This window comes from Dermacentor albipictus, unplaced genomic scaffold (genome assembly GCF_038994185.2).
Source record: "Dermacentor albipictus isolate Rhodes 1998 colony unplaced genomic scaffold, USDA_Dalb.pri_finalv2 scaffold_14, whole genome shotgun sequence".
NCBI classification, from domain to species: Eukaryota; Metazoa; Arthropoda; class Arachnida; order Ixodida; family Ixodidae; genus Dermacentor; species Dermacentor albipictus.
In genome coordinates, this window is record NW_027225568.1 from 15,111,408 (window position 1) to 15,137,429 (window position 26,022).

At 44.8% G+C, this 26,022-nt stretch overlaps 1 protein-coding gene and 1 pseudogene across 1 annotated transcript; both read right to left on the bottom strand.

Annotated features, from left to right (window-relative positions):
- Nucleotides 1-985: 985 nt before the first annotated feature.
- LOC139051771 (uncharacterized) lies at nt 986-8,494 on the bottom strand. Its single transcript, XM_070528765.1, has 5 exons — nt 8,316-8,494; nt 5,924-6,046; nt 4,887-4,955; nt 3,747-3,827; nt 986-1,401 (listed from the first exon to the last, which is right to left on the bottom strand). Exons 2-5 carry the CDS (start codon nt 5,970-5,972, stop codon nt 1,025-1,027), a joined length of 576 nt encoding a protein of 191 aa, XP_070384866.1. The 5' UTR covers nt 5,973-6,046; nt 8,316-8,494; the 3' UTR covers nt 986-1,024.
- An 8,867-nt stretch (nt 8,495-17,361) lies between these two features.
- On the bottom strand, nt 17,362-17,542 carry LOC135901772 (U2 spliceosomal RNA; annotated as a pseudogene).
- Between the last annotated feature and the right edge of the window lie 8,480 nt (nt 17,543-26,022).

A 26,022-nucleotide genomic window follows, 5' to 3' on the forward strand; every position in this document is an offset into this window, starting at 1 on the left:
AAGAACTTGCTCTATGAATACACAAACAGATCAACACAAATGGTAAACACCGCTTTGAAGATACATGACCGTGACAAAGCGCAGTGCTGTGCCGGTTGAAACTGCCATCCACAAAAGTATTGAGCAATGCTTAAACCACACGCAATAAAGTGCTGAAAGACTGCGTCTCTAACGTACCTATATTAATTCAAATTTCTTTAATACAGGGCTCCCTTGCAGATATGGCATCTGATCCAACTGACCTGATTTTACACCTGCTAAATGCATACAATGCACTCAGATATAACTGGTAATAATAATTATAAAAGGCATTTAAAAACTTGATAGTATGATGAAGATGCATGACTAGAAAAGTTCTGTCCCCCTCGTACGTGTTAAAAAGGTGCAAGTACGACACATGTTCTTTTTTCCCGCAATTTTTGCATTAATGGACACCCGGGAACCTCGAACCCACAAAAAAAGAAGATACTGCTGTGTTAATAGTGTTATAATTTTTTGTGAAAGCTTTTTACAGACAAGTTGCAGTCTCGTTTCTGGAGGTTGAGCTGTATCATGCAAAATAACATGGAAAGTGGTCACATGGGAGCATGACACTATGCCATAATGTTCATTTCAGTTGACTCTCTTGCCCTACAAGTCACTGCCCACTGTGACCAGTGATGGAACAGCAGTGTCTATGTGATCTTCATCACACTTCTGTCCTATGCCATCCTTACCAGAGTTGGCGGCACACAGATACTCAAATTTCGATAGTGTTGCTTTTGCAGGTGCTTGTTCTCGATTTGCTCAATATCAGTTGGCACTTCAGCTGCATCAAACTTTTTTTACCTCTTCAACAACAACATAAACAACAATCTTATGACACCTGTGTTCTCCTTCTAGTTGCCTACAAAGACCAGTTAATCTAACAATAACACTGACAGTCTCTACTATCTTCTAATGGGGAAGAGGTGTGTCCCACCATGTGTTCCACATTGTTGTCGCTATGTGGGCTGGCTGGGGAGGCAACAGCTGTAATATGTTTTCATATCTTAAAGTGATGCTTGTTGCACACTTTGCACTTGCTGCACAAGAACAATGGCTCACAGTCGTGGTGAAAAGCTTTCGTATGTTGAGCAAATGAGTTGTATGCACTACAAAAAAAGTCACAGTGATAGCACACATGTTGCTCTACCAGGCCTGGTGCGGTTCCTTCTGACACTGCTGCTGATGCCGACACACTGCTGCTTGCCTCGTACACTGTTGCAGCTGCAGTAGACATGGCCGTCTCTGTATCTATTGCTGCCGTGCCACCTGTCATGGTAACTTCAGGTGGTATCGGGCTCACTTCTGCAACAGAGATGTCGTTTGCCCCTTGAGGGCTCTCGTCATCAGGGCCAATAATTTCGTAGGCATTATCTCCTGCATCGAAGAACCAATAACAGCGTGAATCAATAAACATAGCTCTAAAAAGTACGGACATCAAAACTTAACCACAAGCTTTACACATCAGTGACCAGGCTTAATGAATAATACTTGCAGGAGGAGTTACACAATTGTGTGTGTACATTACAGTTAAGCCTCAGAAGAGATACTCAAGAGGCACGGGAAACGTGTCTCTCAATACCAAAAATTTTAAAACACTGAGGAGCCAGACTAGATAACTTTATTATGCATCATCACTAAAGTATGTTTAGATATATCTGAAGGAATAATTGCTCAGGGTGGCTTAAAGGGCCCCTAAACCACTTCTCGACATTTTTTGAACATTTCAAGTAAACACGCGCATCAAAATCAGAATGCCGTCACAACTGACGATGCCAAACGCCACAGTGCGTAGCACTGTGGGAGCACCACAATATGAAGAAAACGACTCCGTGCGCCTCTCTGGACCTATCCTGCACCCCCCAGTTTGTCCTGACATCACCAGGCTTTCTCTGCTGATTCACCAGTTTCCGGTGCTGTCGATTGGTCGAACGAAAGTGTACGACTGCCGGCAAGGCCTGCAAGCAAATACACACTCCTTCCTCGTCGCGTTGCTCGCGACGCCATTGTGGACAGCCAATGGTGGCAAAGAACAGAAACGCCAACAGATGGGTCTCCCTATGAGGCTCTTCAACTAGAGTCACCATACAGTTCCATTGTATTGGCGAGGTCATTAGCGCCACCCCTCGCAGGACGACGGGCCTGCGCGGCAGCAACAGAGCTCGTTGGTGATGGCCTGTCCCGTAACATTTGGAGGTGTACTAGGCGAGGAAAAGACGACACTACCCAGATGGCGTGTACCAGATGAAAGAGTAAAATGAGCGGGGACTACTTTTTGATAATCAAACACGTAGCTCCACTATTACTGCACCGTTTCGAAAAACTCTCATGGCTACGTGTTCGTTGCCTTAACATGTACAACTGCAACACCGCAAATAAATTTCAACCTCGGTGGCTTAGGGGCCCTTTAAAGAAGACATTCACAGCTTTTTAGTGACTGTAGATTGTGTAAGGTTCCTTCCTAACTTCTGGAAGTTAAACACTTCACTTTGCAAGCCTTGTTGCTCGCAGTGCCTTTGAGGTGCTCTTAGACGCTCGTCAGCTTCAACTGTCGGCACTTTCTGCCCTGCACTGTCCTCGTTGCCTTCCTTTTCTAGTCCTTGCTAAAGAGACATGCGCAATTGACTTGTGTGAGGATTGCGTGATCTTTACGCCCTTCAGAGCACACAAGGTGCATGAAGTGAATGTGTCTGGGTTGTGTCCCTTCGAAGTAGTGAATACTTAAAAAGTCGTTAGTAACGAAGGTGTCTCTTGTGTACAGTGTTAACGTGGCAAGCATCGAAAAATCAACCAAACCATTTTTATATGTCTCTTACAACCAAGTGTATCTTGTAATGAGATTCTACTGTACTGAATATTTTTCATCTATGGATCATCTGCATGTACATATAGTCACAAAGACATGTTGTGTGGAATGGCGAATCAGGAAAGACCTCGTACTCTTACTTTTTGTCCCTAACATAAGCAGCTGATAACAATATGATAAAAAGCAGCTAATGAGGCTAGCATGGAACATAATCCTTCAGCTCTAAACAGTTATTTGGGCCCACATCATTCCCTCATGACATAAGGAAACCACTTGATTGCAGTAATGGCTGCATGTGATCTGAGTTGATTGAAACAAACAATACGTAAGGTTGCCCTGTATTTAATTTTATCAGAGTGCTTTTCAGATGTCCTGCTGGCGATCCTGGCTGCACGATGTTTCTCATGCTTTTTGGCACGATTCCTTTCTTTTCCACTCCACTTTTTCTGGTTTTGTCCCCTTTCCCTTGCCCTGGCGTAAAATAGCACACCTGAAGTATCAAATCTGTTGAATTATTGTGTGTATCAAACCTGTTAACATGTGGGCTTCTCTGTGGTCAGTGTTCTATTTTTGCGCTGTACAAGTGAATTCAAAATGAAAGATGGAATGTCCCTGCCTTTAGTTTAATTGTGTGTATATATATATATATATATATATATATATATATATATATATATATATATATATGTATATGTCTCTCTCATGTTTTGAAATATATGTACATTCAAGAGTGCCTGCATGCTATTCTCCCCTGCTCCAGTGACCAAAAGGAGAGCCTTTTTATTTACCATAGTAAAACATTCACAGGTTTTCACTGTGCCCATTACATCACTTATCATATGGATCTGTCACAATACAGAGTAGCAGTAGTCCATAATACTAGCCCATCCCAACATAACTATAAATTAGCACATACCGACATGCTGCGAAACAGCTGTTGCAAAGCCGCTGGTGCTGGCAATTTCCACAGCACTGCAGTGGTACAGCCGAGTGCCATCTGTATAGTGACAAATGCATATGCATGTTAGTAACTCACTAGTTGCTTATGGTTTCATAAGCTTTACACTACACAATAAAGTAATCTAGACAACTTTGTTGGAACAAATACACATAATTAGGACACCATTTAAAGACTAACACAATTAATTTCCCCCAATCTCTCACTCACTAAGGGATTCACTACTGAAACATCGGTGGAGAGCTCAGATTAACACAGCCCGTAAAGGACAAGCTTTCTTTGAGGAAAATAGCTATAACAGCGGTTAGTTTTTTTGATCATTTTATGTGCTAGCTTTGATTTAAATGTCATGCAGTACTATAAAATATGAAGTGCCGCATTTCTAGCAGCAGAAGGCGTCGTCAGCCTCATGGTACAACTGATTTTTGCACTGTTTGTATCAGTGAGCCAACACATACAAAGAAAACCGACTTCGCACATACATATACAGTGCCAAGTGCACTCCTCCTTCTGAAAACGCAGCCGCCAGTTCCAATGGTGCTAAAAGGAAAGGTTATATAGAGTGCGAGACTGCATGGAACTACCACTTATGACTGTAAGTGTATGATCTGCTGATTGGAGAGGTAGTCACATGCTATTTCTAGTCTCTTTTAGAAGCATTACTAAAGGATGAATTAAAATCTATTCATAAGTCACGAATTTCGCGCATCCACAGTTTGGTTAAATACCTTGTGAGAAAAAGACATGTTTACCTGGAATAGCAACCTTTTTTCCCGCTGCAAAATTTTCCTTCGAATTAATGAAATAACTTTACAGCGTCACAATATAGTGTGTTTCTCGCAACTACTTGCCGGCAGTGGCGAGTTACAGTGTTTATATCTGACTCATTGGGCGACAATACTGCCAAACACAAATGCTTCATGAACACGAGAACACGTCCCTCGCAGAGAATAGCAACCATATATGCCTCTGTGAGACATGATCGCACCTTTGTTGTCATGTACATTAGAACGACACCACCATCTCATTAAAAAAAAAGCCTCAGTACAAGGCAGCAGCCAACTTCATAATGTGAAATTGCAACTGATGTCCACTTACTGGTGGCCTGTGTTCGAGTCACTTCTGGCAGTTGACTGGGTGCTGAGAAATGCACGTCCTGGGTTGTCCCTACAAAACATACAGGGTTATGTCAAATGTTGAAAGTATATATACACCGGCATTTCATAAGTTGCAAAACAAATGAGTAAACTAATAAACAACTGTAATGTAAACAGAGTACACATGATAAGATAGGCTGTCAACAGGTAATGCATTACGCGAAAAACCTAATGCATAGGAATGACTTTATGTATACACACGAAGCTGACACACAATTTAATTCGCTCTAGGTTTTTCCGTGCGGTATATTCAAATCATTATGTCTTGTGGTTAGAGCAAAATTAGTGTAAATGACGCACTAAATTATGTACCCTGGAAAACTTTTCGATATGCACCTGTGCGCGCTTCGAATGAGTAGCGTTGTAAAATTTACGTACATGGCATTTAACACAGTTGCTGAACACGGATTTCCTTTGCCCTGTGTCGTGTACAGTGAGCTACATATATCTGAGCCCCCCTCCCCCTTTTTTTGTACTAGCCATACTGCGTGCCATTGCACCTATACGCACGTAAATAAACCTCACGACACAGAAATAAAAAAAAGTGCCAATCACCCATGCCTGCATGTTGTAGTGGGCCTAACCTAACCAAGCATGGGCTGTTGTTTTTTATAGTAAACACAGGCACAGTGCTCATTGCAAGTATGTATCATGTCACTAAGCAAATATGCAATTTCATTGTACCACTATTTTTTAATCATATGGATGTATCTGTTGAGAGGCAAGACAAAAAGCAGTCACTTCTCAGAACTAATCAGCTTTTTTAAAACACATTTCTAACCTTTCAATGACACTTGCTGCTATGTGTTTGTCTCCAGAGAGCATACTTGATTTGACTTTCCAATCGGAGACATTACATAAATATACCATGTTAAGATGACTGCCTGGAGCATGTAAGAATTTTCATCTTGGTGTAACATACTGTATCTTGATTTTGTTTACATTTGGTCAAATGGTACACCCAATATACCCACATACTAGTTTTCTTGTCCAAATTGCATGCCAATGTGTTTTGATTTTTTGGCATTGGCTCCTCTGCACTGGCTCTTTCACATCCTCGTGTCCTTGCAGCTGCTTTCTTGCGTTATATAAAGCGGGTGCCTGAAAAATATTGTATGCAAAAGTCAACACAAGGGCATGGTGCAAAACAACATCAAGACAGTCAACGCCATGGCAATAAAAGAGTCTTAGCTCTTAGTCTTCTTAGTGAAATGCATGCAAAACATCCAAATGACTGCAACAGTCAACTGCTAAGTTAACTTCAATTTTAGATTTAAACAAACAAGAAATAGCGGACAGTTCATCCTCGTTTGGCACGAATGTTAGAATACTCCTGCTAATGAATAGAATATTGGTCATTCTCAGACATCATAGGTCTGTCATGAGTCTGGTGTATCGCAAACACCACTTGTGACACATCTTAAGCACGTGCCCAGTGTGCCCCCCGCACCATCCCTGGTTGTGCCACTGCTGAAGCCATAATTTGAGGATTATAGCTGCAAACATGATGCTCAGTAGGGATGAAAATATTGTCCTTGAGTTCAATGGATATATGGATGTGCCTACAAAAAGGGCAACAAGGCTTATTATGGCAAGCTTGCCCACATTTCAATACTAACAAAAAAGCTCACTGCAGCCTGCATCTAAGCTTACTAAAAGGCATGAACTTATTTTCATGTATGAGGTGCGCAATGGAGTTCATTTTTGACAGACCCGACTACTGGTGCAGTTTGAAATTTAGCATTTTAGATTCTTGAAGGCATGTAAAAGTTGCAGTTAAACCGCAGTTATTAGTTTATTACACCAACCTGTTGTTCTGTGTACGACAGACTGGTAACACGGAATCAAAGCAACATTTTATTTTGATATTATTTCTCTACTAAAAATATTCAAGCGATAAACACATTTTGATCTGCCATGCAATAGCAAAATACACACATTATACAATTGTAACCCCCAGAGGAAGGCTGATTTAGCTATTCATATGACATAACTCTGACACGCCAACTCATATTAGCAAATGCACAGGCATGTCCAAAACAACAAGCGTATGCAAAGCGCCCTTGCAATTGTAATTCCACACAGCAGCCGTTATATTCAATGCCGATGCATAACTAGCTGCTCGACAATTCACCGAGTTCGTAGACATAAGCATCCTTTCAGTTTCGCACCGTGCACGAAAACCGCAACAGGAGACAAAACCAGAACTACCTATAATCACACCATTTCAATACATGAGCAAAAACAGTTCAGTCTTAGGGATAAACACTGTGAGAGCGATTTAGTGTGCGACGGCGACGAGCTACGGCTTCGAGCGACAAAACGGGCCGTCGCTTGAACAGATGGCTCGGTTCTGGAAATCTAGAAATCGTCGCTCGTCGCCCGAAAGTGCTATGAGCGACTAGCCAATAGCGCGAAGCCGGAACTGGATGTATGTACATCGCTCAAATACTACCGATTGTCGCGCGGAACGAGCGAATAATTCAATTTTTATACGTGCAAGGATAAGAACCTACGGCAAGACCTCCGCAAATATTTTATGCTACATTTTATAGTACAATACATCAACGTAAATTACTAAAGCACGCGTCACGCGTGATTGCAGCCCTCATGCCGGCAACACCGGGGAGGCGTCGCTCAATATCGTCGCTCGCACGGAGTACGACTTGTAGGCGACGAGCGAACGCGACAGCCATCTCCATCGCGTCGCTTGTAGCTGCCGCGCGCAAGATCGCTTATATATGAGGTTTATACTTTTTTCAGCATAAAACATGGATTCCTCATGCGTTTTCAGAAAGTTCGAGATAACGCGCCTAACTGACCTCTTGCAGCATGCAGCTGAATGCCTGCGGCAAAGTTTCTAACTAGCACTGGTGCTGCACGTAACTTCAGTGGTCGCAGATTCCCCCTGCGCGAAACACCGTCAAGCGCGCAGTTTATTTATAAAAAAAGCACGCTGCCAGCAAAACGACGCCTTCTGTTATGTTATTCCTTAGTTCAACAGCGTTCCGTACACAGTAGACTGCCAAACTGAATAAATTCAAACACAAAAACGCACGCTAATCACGCTCCGCATAGGCTCGGAATCACGGGCTGGTGAACGAACCATTTTAAGCGTCCTCTCGCCTGGCGTCTTATTGAACATACCATAGTTCTGGCAGCGTTTGCGATCTTTAAAGCTCTTACGGACAACGGCAAAGTGTTAAAATCACATGCAGTTATCGCCACGACTGGCTTTTTCGATTGACATCGAGAGACACAGCGCGTATGCCTAGTCCTTTGTCAATCGCGTCGGCTAAGCGCAGCGACGACTTCCTGGCGATAACATGACATATACGGAGAATGTGCACCTAAGTTAGAATTCACTTACCGTGGAGGATTTGTTGTTATATCCAAGGCATGACGAACGACTGTCGTGTTTTCGTGGCAACGCGAGATCGCTGATACACGATCTCCCCTGGCTGCAGGCCTGCGACGCTGCTCGCTGTACAGATCACCTTTCTCCGGTGCTGTGTTGTTCCGCGATCTTGAGCGCGCGCGCGCGCGGTGGACAACTCCGAGTGAAAAAGTAGAGCGCTCGCTACGCATTCCTTTGAACTGCGGCGGCCTGTTCTCTTAGAAGTAAAACGATGTGTTCTTTGCTCAGCGAGCGTGCATGAATGATACATTGCCATGTTCGGGGCCAGCCACCTACAGTTGAAGCAGAAGATTACGCTACGTTTTGTTCTCTATTGCCGCAAGAGTAGAACTACTCTCTCTCTCTGAAGGGGAGAGTGAAAAGCACATTTCACTCTCTCCTTGGTGAGAGAGTGAACAATGCATTTCACTCTCCTCGACATTTTGCGAGAGTAAAACGACGCTTTGAAGAGTGAACCGGCCACTTCACTCCTTCGATACCCTTCCTAGTTTTTAGAGTGCAGGAAACACGTTGCAGCCACTAGTATGACGCAGTCAACTAGACTCGGAAGAAACATCACGATTGAAAGTTCTCACAAAGAACTGGACAGTCTTCTTTGTTCGCACGGATGATCACATACAGCGCGTCAAGATGCTATTCCCAGGCAAAGACGACTACAAGTGCAGGACGGTCTTGGAGGTGCCCTTACATGCAGCTTCAAACTCGTGCGAACACTATCGATTCGGTCATGGGAGCTTCCGTGCGGCACGCACGAGACAACACAGGCAAACAAATCTGTTGTGGTGCGCGGGATAGAAACAAGCCACGAGAGCTGACGCGAGCCCCGATAGGGGCGGCTATCGCTTTTGTCCTGGTCTTCGACTGATATCGGATATCGTCAGCGCCGCCTATACTATGGTTGCACAACTCCCGGAACGTTTCAGCCATGGCGGCTTGCTAGTAGGCTGACGGCCCCCTATGCATTCAAGGGCATGTGGTCACCGACGGAGTCCGCGTTCATGTTTTTGTCGTTCATGTCATTTGCTACGAAAATATCATGCCACTGGTGGTATGGGTGGTGGAGGCGTCCGGGCCTTGTTCCACTGCTATTAGCGTGACTTATCGAGTACAGGCGCGTGTCATGTAATGCGATTATTGGACGTATAAATATGTGAATAGAGATCGATCACTGTTCACGCCTTTTTTTTTCTTGATACATTTTGTTATCAATTATTTAATCTATATACTTGAGCACTCAGGCCTCCGAATAGGTACTTGCAAGTACTGCAGTCACGAAAAATGCCGAGAGGGAGAAAGAGATTAGAAGTAAGGAGGTCGACCAGAAGCTGCCGACGAATACAGTGCATAAAAAAAGGCATATGCATAATCGCCCACTGTCTGGTACAAGATGGTAATAAAAAGGACATCAAGCTTATTGTGCAACCTTTCAGAATTACAGCGCAACTGAAGTGAAGCCGTTTCTTTTGAGCAGTCAGTTGCATTAAGAATTTCAGTTGCCTGAAATTAAACTATACGTACACACTCTAAAACGTTGCCCACATATGACTCCCCGTTAGCAACGCTTTGAGCACTCGCAACGCTTTCGAGCACTTGCTTAGAGAACTTCAAAGATTGTGCTTCGCTTACAGAACTTTGACTTCGCTTAGCGATTGAAGCGCGATATTCGGACAACGTGGCGGCCGGTACTTCCTTGCGCCACCGGTGGGCGCTGGTGACGCTGAGGTGATGCAATTTTGTTTCACATGAAAGCGAGAATCTTTTCGATGCGTCGTAACTGAATTCGGCCTCCTCCGCGATCACCGGTGGTGAGCAAAGCACCGGCTGCCATGCTGTCTGAGTGTCGCGTTTCAATCGCTGAGCGCTGTATACATGAGCCGATGTTACCTTATCGAGATGGCTGACTGGGCTAGTTGGTAATCCATACTGAATGTGAACAGCGCAAGAGGCAACGCGGTGAAGGAAACGAGACGCAACAAGTGCTGACTTCCAAATGGCGATTTAATAATTATGGAGTTTTACGTGCCAAAACCTCGATTTGATTACGAGGCACACCGTAGTGGGGACTCCGGATTAATTCTGACCAACAGGGGATCTTTAACACCCCCAATGCGCGGGACCACAGACGTTTTTGCATTTCGCCCCCATCGAAAGGCGGCCGCTGCGGCCGGGATTTCATCCCGCAACCTCGTGCTTAGCAGCGCAACACCATAGCAGCTAAGACACCGCGGTGAGTAATGATTATTTATCGACAGGTATGCGATATATATAGATGTTTACGAAACACTACATTAAAACGTTTACATGAAAAAAAAAGAAGGGGAAAGAAGACGACGTTTTCGAACGCACATGTGCGAGCGCGTCGGCTCCCGTTTCTACAAACCTTTTGGACCAGATTTCTTGCCTCAACCCACAGGAACTGTGCATCAATCGACGCAGTTTACTCCACGGAACAGGCGGCTACGGAAATCTTACCGGTGGGTGGATTTTTCGGACTTTTCCGAGACTTTTCAACCGCACGCCACGTTGGCGCGCAGCTACGCCTAACGGGCCAAACCATACGGGGCGGTCGGGCAGGCGTCGAGCCTAGGCCCAACGCGTCGTCGAGCTAGAAAATGGCCTCCAACCCCAATACCTCGCTTGTAGAAGGCATGGAAATCAATCCGGAGCAAGCGGAGTGCTCAGGCTGGATCGAGGTCGTGAGCAAGAAGAAGAAACTTGCCGAGCGGTGTGATCCTAACGCGCCCACGTCAGCGAAAGGAAGCGGTAATGGCGGCGCCCGCAATGCCGCACCGCAGAAGGTATTGAGACGAGTAGTGGAAGCTTGCAGAATCGCGAACCTTCCTAGGAATCACTTTAAGACCATTATAAGGCCTCGTGGGGGGCTGGATGTTAAGAAGACGGACCTTATTATTTTCAAGCGTGCGCTCGCCAAGGCGGCTTCCCTAACAGCGGAACAGGTGTTCGACGACACGTTGTGCACGAACCCCTTCCAGAACATTCTCGTGGTTGCCACGCCGTTCGAGGCGAACGCGCGCGCCTACGCCAAGGTTCAGCAGATTTGTATGGCAAGTGTCGTCATAGAAGTGGCGGCCTACGTGGCTGCGTCGGACGACACATGTAAAGGAGTGATCCGCGGAATCAACGTGGACATCAGTGACGCAGAACTGACGGAAATGATCGTCAACCGGAGAAACCCCGGCGCACTGGGGGTTCGAAGAATCAAGAAGACAACAACAGTGATCGTGTTGTTCGACGGACACAAGGTCCCCCTAAACGTCGTATGTGATGGTGTTCGCTACCCTTGTTCCTTGTATCGAAGACAAGTAGACGTTTGTTATGCGTGTGGAGAACTGGGCCACAGGTCCGACGTTTGCCCGAAGGGCGAAGACCAGAAAAAATGCCGCGGATGTGGCATGCTCACACCATCAGAGGATCATCAATGTGATCCCAAGTGCGCCATCTGTGGTGGGGCACACCAAACGGCAGACCGCAAGTGCAAACAGCGCTTCCAGGTGCCATACATCGTGCGCCAAAGACGGCGGCGCCGCAGGCGCGCACAGCACGCGCAGCGGGCGGCAGGACCGCGTGGTTTCGACACAGCTAGCGGCGGAGAAGCAATGGCGGGAGAGAAACCCTTCTACTCCTCCCATCGCAACATATCGGCATCGAGAGGACGCTCCCGCTCCCGATCCAGAGGGCGATCCCGCAGATCGCGCTCTCGCTCCAGAGGGCGCGACAATAGCAGCAGACGCTCCCTTTCGAGAGGACGATCGGGTTCCAGGGTCCGAATCCAGGAACCAATGTCCTGGGCAGACAAGGCCAGGATGAGCATCTCAAGCGGCAAACAGGTAACACAGGGCATCTCGCCGGAGCATAAAAGAGAGCAATCTGAGATTTTAATGCTTAAGAAGGAAAATGCAGAGCTAAAAGAGGCACTACGAACGCTGAGGGCTGAGTTCGAGCTCTTCCGTAACTCGCGTGAACCCCGCGAAGTAGCCTTACCCATCCCAGTACAAGCAGAAGGGTCGAATAAGCGCAAAGCTATTTCCCCCCCTGCGACCACGGAAAGAGAGCCAATGCAAACTGACGAGTCCCCCGCTCAGGACCCTAAGCCAGAACCAAACATACTCGCGTCTTTGAAGGTAATTGAGGAATCGCTCACGCAGATGAGAGAGGCCTTAGCTATTCAATCTAGCACTGTCGGGCATATGGACAGTAACATCTCCCACCTAACACGTAAAGTTGGCATCCTCGAGTCTAAAATGAAAATGATAGACGCTAGCAAAATCAAAAGCATCTCCACTGGCACCACTGCAAAAGCTAAGAAAGTACAGCAGGATCCCGATAACACGAGTCCCCTGCAGGCTCTGCTAGCTCAATAGAAATCAAAATGGCGGGACACACCGGAAACCTAATTATCTGGCAGTGGAATTGCGCCAGCTTCTTAAGGCGCAAGGCTGCTCTATTGCAGCTCATCAAAGCACAAGCGATAATGCCGCACGTCATGCTCTTGCAAGAAACACTTAGTGAGAAGGTAAATTTATCGGGCTACCGTTCGGTTAGCCAAAAAGGAGAAAATGGCAGAGGTATTGCCACATTCGTCCGGAAAGACACCTCTTTTCAGGAGCACGAAGTCAAAATTTGTAACTCGGATAAGAAATCCGGTCTCGAGGCACAGATAATTGAAATCATCCCCCACGGAAAAATTCGACGAAACATCTTCATTCTCAACCTGTACAGCTCTCCTTCCGCTCATAAGCATAATCTCCGCTCACTACTAAATAGGGTCGCAACCGCTGCGAAATCGCAGCCCTTAATAGTCGCAGGAGATTTCAACGCTCCCCACCCGGCTTGGGGTTATATAACACGAACAAAGAAAGGGGCCAACCTAGTTGCAGCGAGTACAGACCTAAACCTGACGCTGGTCTCGGACCCACGTTTCCCCACGAGGCTGGGAAACTCGGTCGCCAGAGACACGACCCCTGATCTCAGCTTCACTAGAAATGCTGTGGCCACGTGGTCCAACTTACAGGAGAACTTGGGGAGCGACCACTACATAATAGAACTCAGGATGGAAATAATAGCAGCTCCTCCCAAAACCTATAAGTACACAGACTGGGACCTCTTTAGGAAAATAAGAGGTGAAGATGAGGCAGTATACGACACGTTCAGTGAACTGCTTGTACAGATACAAATGGATGTCGAGAAGGCCACCAAGGAAATAGTTACGGATTTTGATGCCCCAGGGATGGATGCAAGGTTAGCGCATCTCCTGGAAGCCAAGCGCTCTCTCCTCGAGAGATGGAAGACACAAAGACTCAATCGCAGGCTACGGAAAAAGATCGCGGAGCTGAATAAACTCATTGAGGAGCATTGCTCAGAACTTAATAAACAGCAATGGAGAGACGCCTGCTCGGCAGCGGATGGAAAAATGCGCAAAGGAGGCAAATGGACCCTCTTCAAACATCTCTTAGACGATGGACAATCCAAATGTAATCAGAGACTAGTCATAGACCGATTAATTAATAAGGAAAAAATGGAAGGCATCTCAGAGGCCTCCATATTTCGGAAACTAGCGAACAAATACCTTCCCATTGGCCAAAGCCCAGGTTCTCCCCTCCCTCAGTATGAGGGCGCGCCTGCCCCAGAGCTGGACGTTCCCTTCTCGGAAGCTGAGATCAGGGAAGTGCTGCACAATTTAAACGGAAGGTCTGCCCCAGGCCCCGACGGAGTTACAAACCGGCTCTTAAGAAATTTGGACGACAAAGCAATTCAAGCTTTAGTGAAGGAGATAAATGAGGTATGGGAGGAAGGCGTTGTACCGGAGAGTTGGAAGAAGGCCACAGTGGTCTTAATCCCCAAGCCAGGTAAATCACCCAGCTTGGAGAACCTCCGTCCTATCTCCCTTACTTCTTGCATTAGCAAAGTAGCGGAACATGCAGTGCATAACAGGATATCGAGACATATTGAGTGCAACGAACTATTCCCGTACAATATGGTTGGTTTCAGGCCCTTGCTTTCAACGCAGGATGTCATGCTCCTGCTCAAAACACAGATAATCGACTCTCAAAGCAAAGATGTAAAAGACGTCCTCGCACTGGATCTATCCAAGGCATTCGATACAATTGCACATGACTATATCCTTCAGGAGATATCGGCCTTGAACTTAGGAGTTAAATTCTTCTCCTTCGTTGCATCCTTCCTCGAGAGCAGGACGGCGGCCATAAAGTTGAGGCAATCAGTCTCGGAATACTTCACACTAGGAAACAGGGGTACTCCCCAAGGGGCAGTTATCTCACCCCTTCTGTTTAATATAGCAATGCGCAAGTTGTCGGAAAGCCTTGCAGCAATTCCTTACGTAGGTCATGCATTATATGCTGACGATATTACAATCTGGTGTCCTGGAGGATCGGAGGCTACGGTCGAACAAGCTCTACAGGAGGCTCTGGATGTTACAGAGTCTTTCTTGAAAGGTACGGGACTGGCACTCTCGCCTGGAAAGTCGGAACTCCTGCTGTACAGACAGGCTAGACGAGGTGCTAGGGGACTCACCCCACTCGATCAGGTGCCAATTAGCGTTCGTACCAGAGATGGGCACACCATCCCGAGAGTAGACTCTATCAAAATACTAGGGCTTTCAATAAACTCAAAGGGATGCAACGCTAAGACTATAGCCCAACTCGCCACGAAAACTGAAAACATTATTAGATTAATCATGAGAGTGTCCAACAAGAAAGGTGGCATAGGCGAGGATATACTCCTTAGGGCTCACCACGCTTTCCTCATCAGCCATGTCATTTACATAGTCGCAGCCCTCAATTGGACGAAAACAGAAATGGATAAATTAGACACGCTTATGCGCAAAAGTATCAAAAAGGTGATCGGCGTGCCAATCACGGCTAGCACAGAGAAACTCATGACATTGGGAGTACACAACACAACTTCGGAATTAATAGAAGCACAAAAATCAGCACAAATTATTAGATTATCAAACTCCAAAGCAGGCAGAAGACTTCTGGATGCGGCCGGCCTCCGTCCTAGCTTCAATCAGGAAAATATCACGCAACTTGATATTCAGACAAGGAACTCCTTTATTGTAGACCCTTTTCCAAGAAATGTCCACCCCCAACACAATAAAGGTCGAAGGTTAGCGAGGGCTAGAGCTTTCTTAAAGAACATATCCGGAACGGAGACCTTTGTTGACGCGGCGCGACACGCCAGTGCCAACAAGTTCTCCGTAGCCGTAGTCAATGACAGGGGAGAACTCCTCTCGGCAGCCTCGCTGAAAACCTCCTCGGTCGATGTGGCGGAACAGGCTGCTATAGCTCTCGCATTACTTGACTCAGAACGCACTACGGTGTACACGGACTCCCGAGCAGCTGTTAGAGCATTCGCATCGGGATTGATAGCCAAAGAAGCAGCCAGGATTCTAAACGGCAAACACCCCTCTGACACTGTTCACCACATAGTCTGGTTCCCAGCTCACATGGGACCAGACGTATTACCGGGTCACCTGAACCGAAATGAGATAGCCCACGACCGTGCGCGAGGTTTCGTATGCCGCGACGGGATGGTGTCTCGGGTGAGTTCGGGAGAGCTCGTCCACAGTGATCCACTGGTTACCTTTCAGGAAATCACCTCTCATTACAGAGGGAATAGGCAGAGTTTTCCTTTCCCCCATCATAAGCTCAACAGGCCACAAGCTAGCACGCTTCGCATGCTCCAGACGGGGTCCTACCCCTCTAGGGGCTTTTTGAACAAGCTCCACCCGGACATCGATCCACTCTGCCCAGATTGCGGCACTGAATTTAGCTCACTAAACCACATGCTCTGGCAGTGCCCTGTGTTACAGGATTTTAATACAGAAGAAGACTGGACGAACGCCATCACAGACCCGAGACAGGACGTCCAGCTCCTGGCTGTCCAGAGGGCCCGTGAACGAGCGGAGAGGCATGGCCTCTCTGTTCCGACATGGGACTAGCCAGCGGCTGGGTAGGGACCTGCAGGCCCCCGCTTAGCTCCTCAGGACCACAATAAAGTCGTTTGCTGCTGCTGCTGCTGCTGCTGAAAAAAGAAGACATGTCAAACACCTGGTCAATCATTGTCACTCGCTGCGCATGATTCATTCTTACGAGAATCTGATTTCTCTGTTATATAGCGCTTCCGACGGCTTACTAACACAGGAGCATCTTCTCCCGGCCGAGCCATTTGTGCTGCTTCTTACGTGTGGTTGTTCGTCCCTAAATTCGCAAATCACTGCGGCTCGCTCAGAAATTACGGAAAATTAACTTTGACAAATGCAAGCTGAAATAACTCAAGCTCATTCGTGACGGCGACTCTAACAAATTCGCAGATACCGCGAAATAAGGCTTGCACCAAGAGCCATCTCAGCTCAGGAAAAACAACCCTCGGTGCTTGTCGCCATCATCTCTGTCAAAGACGATGACCGATATCTCAGGTTGCGAAGTGTTTGCACCAATGAGGCGCGACATGCGTAAACGTGCTGCTAAGAAACAATCGGTAGTGTTTCGTTGGCGAGATGATCAGTCTTAAGCATGAAATTCTTGAATACGTTACAGGCACCGTCGTCACGCACTTCTGTATAGTGCTGACGAATCCGTGAACTTTACGAAAAATTCGGGAGAGTGAATGAATTCCGGTCTTTTACATGCCAAAACCACGATCTGATTATGGGGCACGCCGTAGTGGCGAACTCTGGATTAATTTTGACCACCTGGGGTTCTTTACCGTGCACCTAAATCTAAGTACACGGGTGTTTTTGCATTTCGACCCGATAGAAATGCGGCCGCCGTGACCAGGATTTGATCCCACGACCACGTGCTTAGCTACGCAGCCCCAAATCCACTAAGCAACCACGGCGGGCGCCAAATGCTGTTGAAATATACCATGTCTTATGTGTCTGTTTTTTTAGATAGGACGCAGTGTACAGCGAAGCTGTATATGGCTAGTTTCCAGCGGATCAATGTATGTAGACCAAGAACCCTGGGCCGATCTCGGAGATGGTGCAATACCGGGCCGACCCGCGACGGAAGTGAAGCAGGCTTCAAGCACTCCGCCAAATTGCAAAAATAATTTTAACATCTTGTGTCCAAATACAACCCGTATCAGATATTAAGCTGATAAAAAGAGATACACTTTGACCCGCATCGGCCATGTATACGTTCGCACCGCCCTCTCTTTGTCAGCGTTCCAAGCGCTTGCGTATCTCCTTTCCTTCCGTTATCCCGTGGTGGTGGTCCCGTCGAAAGGTCATGCGTGTTTAGTTTCCTCCGGCTCCTCGACTCGGCGGTCCCCTCGTCCACGCGAATGTATATAAAGATCACGGTCCAAAATTGTGTGTCACTTCTGTGTCGTATGCTAATCAGCTTCGCTGGTCATCCGCCTTGACAAGCGTGTAAAGGCTTATGATTTTTTTTACAGCGAAGCTGTATATGGCTAACCGATTCGTCCGTCCATCGCCTGTACGCCGAAAATCCCTCCGGCGCAACCATATGCGCATGCGCAAAAACAAAAAAAAGAAAGAGAGGCGCGCGATTGGCTGCGCCAGTAGTGACGTCGTTGCTCTCCGTCGCAGCCGAGGGCGCGCCAGCAGTTTCTCTCCGGCACTGAAATACGCACTCATGAGGAGCAGGCAGCTTTCGATCATCAACGCCGCGAGCAGAACCGGGAACGAGCTCATCTATGCCGTGCCGATGCTGCAGCCCAGGCACAAGAAAATGCTTGTGCAGCCGAGGGCAAGCAGCAACTGCGTGCCGAGGATCCGGCAGCCTACCAAGCCGTCGTTTGATGAACCGTCGGGATTAACACAGGTATAGACACCGGGGCCGCACGTTTCAGCTTCGCTGGTTAACCATCTGTACGAAGTGCTTGGGCGGTGAATTCTTTCTTTAGGGATTGCCTGTGAAGACGCAATTAAGCTTCTTCTGGTTGATTATCTGAAGATATGGGCATTACCTTTACGATAAATAGCAGTTTACGGTTGGCTAATTAAAATGCAGGCTAATTATCTTTCTTTAATTATTCAGTTTATGTTACGTGTTGAAATCATAAGATGAGCAGCCGTGAAATTACGCCTGAATAGCACAAATCCCAAGACTAGCACCACTTGTATCTATCCTTCTATTATTAAAGGTTCATGATTACAATACATAAAAATAGGCAAAACTGGTTACACCCATAGTCAAAGGCTAGTAGAGGGTCTAAAGTATGTAAGTACAAGCAATACATTTTTGCATAGCAAACAATAAATAATAAATTCATTTCTGGTGAGAAAGAAAACAAACGCAAAAAACATGGCATGAAGATAAGGTATTACGTAACAGGAAAAAATGCATGATAATACAATTGACATACAATTGACATGGTGCTACATGCACTACAACTACAATATAATAGAATGCTAATAGATAATAATAAAATTAAGCTATGCATACCAATGACGCTTACAATGGAGAAAAGAAATATTTGGATATATGTGCAATAAAAAGTTATCTATGACAAACACTATGTGCGAATATTTAGGTTTAGCCGCTTTTCTGGAGCAGGTATATTTTAAGTGCACTTGAAAGTCCTTTAGTTTCTGTTACGTGGGGAGGGTATCTCGTTCCAGACTTTCACTCCATTAAATTGCAGTAGTCGTTCTCCAAAAATATTGTTAGTCGGTGGAAGATTGAAATTGTGTAACGTGACGCGTCTAGTTAGGCGGGATGAAGAAGAAAATATTGATATATTAAAGGGGTTGTTGTGTTCAATGACGTCATGGACGGTAACAGCAGTTTTATGTTGTCGGAAGATGTTGAAAGGCAAAATTTCCATTTCATGAAACAACGGTGCACTGTGCTGACCATATCTAGCCGTTGGTTATTATTCTAAGGACCCGCTTTTGTAGCCTCCGTATTGGTTCAAGGTATGTTGTAAACGTCCATCCCCAGGAATCAACGCAATATGGTCGGTGACTATGAAAAAAAAACGAAATATAGAACTCGGAGAATATAACTATAAAAAAAATTCCTAGCCATTAGTAGCATATTGCACCCAGACCCTATAGTTTTAGCGCATACTAAGTTGATATGACTTTACCAGTTTAAGTGGCTGTCGAAAATTACGCCCAAATACTTGAAATCTGACGTCTGCTCAAGCAGACAGTTGTTTATTGTTAGGCGAAAAGATTCAGTATTTAAAGGTCTCTAACGGGAGTGGAAAATTGTGTATTTAGTTTTCTTTACATTATATGTTAATTTGTTCACTTAAAACCAATTACAAATGTTTTTTTTAGCTCTGCATTTGTTCTATGTTCCAGTTCGCGTAAATTGTTAGCAGTAACTATGATCGCCGTGTCGACAGCGTACCTCCGTAGAATTTGTTATGTTTGGCAGATCATTCGCGTACAGTGAAAACAGTGAAGGTCTGAGAACGGATCCCTGCGACACCCCTGTTTTTATGTTTAGTAGGGAAGCAGTAGTAGGGTTTAGTAGTATGGGCTTCGTAGTCAATGTGTAGCGCGAAATAGATTCGCCTTTCTGTTGACGGGTTCCAGAAAACCTCCTTCCAAGATTTCGAAATATTACTGCGACATTCTGGCAGCGGTCGCGACAGCAAGCAGACTCAATAACCAAGCTACTTTGCATTTGCAGGATAGCAGCATCGGTCACCCCTTCGGTTTCCTGCGGTTCCGGTTTCGCGCAATCGAGTACCACGTGCCTTGACCCTTTCCTGGAGAACGCACCAGGACAACAAGTCAGCATACCTGGGCCAGTACTTCGGCCAAGTCATCTTACCTGGCCCACCGGAGGCACTGCTGCGCCTGCGCCTAGCATACACCAGGAGTACGTAAGCAACCACGACGACAGCCGGTGCTCATTCTGGCAGCGGTTGCCACAGCCAGCACACGCAATAACCAAGCCACTTTGCATCTGTCATAAGCTCATTATCTCTTAGTACCATTGCCTGTGTAACCGCAGCTGCTGCCAGAATTCCGCGGAGCGTATTTATCCGTGTAAGAACCCATTGAATTTAGTTTTACCATTCACTGCAACTTTTTTTTTTCTTGTGCCGCCTAAACCTTGGTCTGTTGTACAAAGCGCCATGCCCTCAAACGCAGATCTCGCAAAACGAGTGGAGCAACTTGAATCCAAGCTTGAAAATTTGAGTTCCGAGTTTCCTGATGACGTGTATGGAAAATTCTTACTGAAAATTAGCACTTCGGGATTAGACGTTGTTGAAATGAAAAAAAAAAACACACACACACAGATGGATAATTTGGTGACCAATGTGGAATTCCTCAACAATCTGGTAGAGGAAATGAAGGATGAAAAGGCTACACTGGTAGCTGAAAATAACGCTCTAAAAGCTAGTAACAGCTAGTATGCTTACAAAAAAGTGAGCGATCTAGACAGCACTCGAGACTGAACAAGGTCGAGGTGAAAGGTGTTCCTTGTACACAAGGAGAAGACTGCCTGGTGGTGATGCAAGCCATTGGTGACAAAATTGGTTGCCCAGTATCGCCAGATGATCTCGACGTGGTTCACCGTGTGCCTACCAAAACCAACGACAACAAAAACATAATTGCCCGTTTTATCTCTCGAACGAAAAAGTCTGACTTCGTGACAAAAGCAAAGAAAGCGCGGCTATCTTTAGGTGACATTGGCTTATCGGTAAGTAAAGAAACGCCGCTATATGCAAATGACCACCTAACACCTGAAAATAAGGCCCTCTTTTCTAAGACCTCAACTCTGAAGAATTCTAAGAAATGGCAATTCTTATGGACTGACAACTGCCAAATAAAGGCTCGCAAAACAACTGGCAGCCGCGTTTTTCTGATCGTCACGGAGGCAGACCTTTCTGTGACGACTTAGCTACTTCGCCTATGACCCCTCCCCCTCCCCCCCATATCGCATCACCACACAAATACACAATGTCATCATATTTTACAACTAACGCGCTAAATAATTATATGTCCAATAATTACAAATATATCATTCCTTTTAACGCACGGAGCATGCGCAGACACTATGATGACTTTTCAAATCTGGTTGCGACAATTCAATTCTCATGCTCAATAATTGGGATCTCGGAAACTTGGCTACGTGACCACGACAAGAACCTGTTTTTTTTTTCCCCTAACTATGAATCAGAATACTCAAATCATCCGTACAGGTGTCATGGCGGTGCCGCAATCTACATTTTAAGTACTCTTACGTACAAAAGAAGGCACGAGCTTCTTCTCAACGTACGTGACTGTGAATCAGTGTGGGTCGAACTTAAAAGTGACTTTAATAATGTGGATAACAAAAAACCTAATAATAGGTGGTGTATATCGCTCGCCTTTATCGTCTATGAATGATTTCTGCGCCGCGCTTCATGACGTGCTGAATATCATTGCAGACGAGAATAAAAACGTGATATTTATAGGCGATATTAACATTATCCTCGCAGACAGCTCGTCTGCGTACGCCTTACAATATTCAAATTGTTTCAATAGCTTGGGTTACGAATGCCTAATAAAAGTGCCTACGCGGTGCACTGACTATGCAGATGGTACAATAATCGATCATGTGCTTTCAAATTTGCTGTCTCCACAAGACGCAGGCGTCCTGTTACAAAATATGACTGATCACTGCCCGATATTTTTACGCTTTCAGAATAATGAAGACTCTGTCAAAGCCACTTACACAAAGCTGACACTTGACAAAGAAGCTTTCATCTATTCACTGAGCCAAGCTGATTGGTCTTCTGTAGCAGATATGAAAGATCCACAAACGACCTTCTCGTTCTTTATATCGGTACTAAAATCGTATTTTGACTGCCACACCCGCAACGTCAAATGCAAAAAGAAATTTGCGTGACCACAGAATCCTTGGCTGTCAGATAAGCCTTGATGCAGAAAAAAGACAATCTGTACAAGAAAACGAAACTCCGGCCATTTAACGGCAATTCGACTAGGAAGTACAAAAAAATTTCCATCTTTCTTGCTATCGAGCTAAAGAAAAGCTAAAAAACGTTATTACGAGAAAAAACTATTAGAATGCGGAAAATACAGTAGTAAGAAATGGAAGATAGTAAATGATCTTTTAAATTGGCGAAACAGTCACGATATTTTACAGGAAATTATTCATAAGGACAGAGCGTACACCTCCTCACAAGACATTGCTGATACTTTTGCAGACTTTTTCTTTAGCAGCGATTCGCATATACCAACGCAATATAACCATTTATTGCCACACCAACCCACTCATTCTTTCTTTTTCCAACCACACCACATGAAATGTGATGTTTGTTGAATGTTGAAATGAATTGTTTTTTTTGTTTTTTTGTTTTTTTTTGGGGGGGGAGAGTGTATGACCTCGTTTATTAACACTGCGTTTATAGTCATATTTATCGGAGTATATGTATTATATTTCGCTTATGTATCTTCTTTGTTCACTTACGTTCTCATATTAAAACACTATTCATGTACTGACTTCATGTACTGTACTAATTGCCGAAATACTGCTACTAACTTGGTTTTTTTTTTGTTTTTTGTTTTTTTGCTAGATGTATAATTGTAATACCATGTATTGTACTGATTGTCCAAGTGCTGCTTTGACCCACCCTGTGACGGCCGACAGGCCAACAGTATTCGTAAATAAATAAAATAGAAAACATTATAAGAAATGTAAAAACAACAAGTGCAGGTCTTGACAATATGCATTTGAATCGCATAAAACTAATTGCGCACCTAATCTCAGATGTTCTCGCAAGTATTATTAACCTAATATTTAAGACTGGAACCTTCCCATAAGAACTAAAACAAGGTAGAATTACTCGTGTATTTAAAAAGGGTGACCATGCCTTGAGTATTAATTATAGGCCAATATGCATTCTACCCTTCTTTAGCAAAGTTATTGAATGGCTGGTAGAAAAGCGTCTAAGTACCTATCTAAAGTTAGTATTCTTTCACCATTCTAATTCGGTTTTCGCAAGGGCTATTCAACCGAACTTGCTCTTATCGCCCTAACTGAGCAAATAAAGATGGCAATCTATAAGGGCATGTAAGCTGGATCAGTGTTCGTGGATCTAACTAAAGCCTTTGATAAAATTAACCATCACGTTTTATCCTTTAAACTTGAATCTATCGGAATAACAGGTTCTGCTTTAATTTTTATACAAAATTGTTTAAAAATAGAACACAAAGAGTTAGTATTAATGGTTTTCTTTCTAAATCAATGATAACAAACATTGGGGCACCTTAGGGATCCATACTTGGCCCACTCTTGTTTTTAATATAATATATAATCTTGTTTTAATATACACGCCTAAACCTAATACCGACTTACGCAACGTGTTAAATTGATGCAATATTAACCAGCTTAATATAAAGTCGTCTAAAACCAAATTTGATTTATTCACGCCCCACCAACGCTCATCCGCATTCATTCCTTCGCTCTGACCTTGGTAATAACCTCATCGCGCGTAGCACTTCCTGTAACTACTTGGGTGTAGAACTTGATTCTAGCCTTAAATTTTATCAACATATAGCCAACATTAGGCAGAGGGCAACATATGGAATAACACTTTTAAAAGCTCGGTATGTATTTAGCCAGGAAACACTACTCTTTATACTACTCATTTATCCATGCATTCACATATAAACGATTGCATTCCATGCTGGGGCAATACGTATCGTACCCACTTACAATCATTACAAGTATTACAAAACCAGGCTGTTAGAATAATTACATTTAGTCCTAACCATTTCAACTCCAAACAGTTATTCCATAACTATAATATTCTTACTGTGGACGAACTTATTAACTTTAGTCCTGTTACATTTTTATACCAACAACTAGATAACGCTTACCGCAACAGTCTGATACCTCAATCTTGTCTAATGAATACTAATCTTACGTGATTTGCACTAAACAATAACTTTATTCTTCCCAAGGTACGTACGAATTATGGTAAGCAGAGTATCCACTTTTCGCCCGTTTCCTTCTGGAACACACTACCTCCTACTATTAAGCCACGTAAATCATTTCGATTTAAACGACGACTACAAGACCACATTTTGTCATCTGCAACCACTTAGTTAAGTCTTTTTTTTCCTTTTCTCCCTTCCAAATGTATATTTGGTTAAGCGACACAAATAAAAGTTCATTTGGTTATGTCTAATTATCCATGTACTTCATAATGGCGGTATGGTTCTGTAATTAGTCGAATGTAATAATAATTATTAAACATTTTTACTAGCATGTCTGCAGCTGATTTGTATTAGTACTGCCAAACCTAAACCAATACTAAGTTTGCTATATTTAAAAATATTTTACGTTATTTGTTACAACTGTAGTTCATATTTTTACTTATACGCTGTACAGGAGGTCCCATTACAGTCTTTGACCTCGCGACCTCCTCCTGAATATTATTCCCTTGTACTGTATCTTGTCTATTAATAATAAAACCTCGTTAATTCATGCAATGCTAATGCATATTTCAGCACATTTTTGGAACGAGTATTTAGAAAATTATGCTAGTCTCAACATTTCTGCCGAGCAGATATGGATGCAACAATGCCCGGCTGAAATTTGGCAATTTCAACAAGTGAACCATGTTAAAAAGTTTATTAGTGAATAACTATAATTAACTACGTACAAATTCCAATTTGTCGTGAAAGTAAATTGCGCCTCTTCATGTATTGCACCTGAAAAGTCGAAATTGCGTTCTTTCGCAGGTGATATTCCGAAAAAATTTGTTCAAACAACAGAAGTAATAAAAAAGAAAGGTAAACGAAAGAAGCAAACGAACACACAGCCCGATACCGACCGCAGTCAAATAGAAGCATTCGCGCCTCACATAAACACACGCGCCGATCGCTGCGAGGCGAATCCATGCCATCGCCGCGTCACGGAAAGAAGCCGGCTCGGCGGACCACGTTACGACATACGCACAAAGTGACCGTTTATTGTACTTTGCGAAGAGACAGCCTATGTAAAGCGTTCTGTGCTTTCGGTTTCAAATGCGTGCATTTCTGTGCCTACCCAACGAGGAAACCCGTCCGTCCGTCCATCCCTCACACTCTAAGAACAGTTTACACCCTTTGGCTTGCCCCTTCTGCCACACAAAAATAATCGTCATCTGCCTTGATGCGTTTCCTTTCTTTATCGCTGCGAGCCCGGAACTTTCCAGTAACGAACGGCACGCGCGTTATCAGCATAGAACAGTTTACATCCTTTGGAGTGCCTCTTCTGATAACGCGCGTGCCGTTCGTCACTGGAAAGTTCCTGGCTTGCAGCGATAAAGAAAGGAAACGCATCAAGGCAGATGACGATTATTTTTGTGTGGCAGAAGGGGCAAGCCAAAGGGTGTAAACTGTTCTTAGAGTGCACGTAAGATGATCGCTCTCAAGATAGGGCCCGCAGCAGCGAGCGAATTGACCTTCGTGCTGCCTTTCAAGCCAACTAAGGAGCGAGTACCCGGCGCACACAATGCTATCAGCACTCGGTGTGCATTGTCCCCATCGCAGATCGCTTTCAAGATAGGGCCCTCGCGGCCGCGCCATACGCACCCGCCGCCCGAGCACGGTTGATCACGCTTGATAATGGTTCGACGCGGATGGATAAGACACTAAAGAGGGATAAGGGCTTATAATGATCGGAACGTCATC

Coding starts and splice junctions, on each gene's coding strand:
- LOC139051771 (XM_070528765.1), bottom strand. CDS start 5,972: ATGCCAAAAAATCAAAACACATTGGCATGCAATTTGGACAAGAAAACT. Junction 3,828..4,886: donor GACTCGAACACAGGCCACCA/GTAAGTGGACAT, acceptor GTCACTATACAG/ATGGCACTCGGCTGTACCAC. Junction 1,402..3,746: donor AGCTGTTTCGCAGCATGTCG/GTATGTGCTAAT, acceptor TCTTCGATGCAG/GAGATAATGCCTACGAAATT.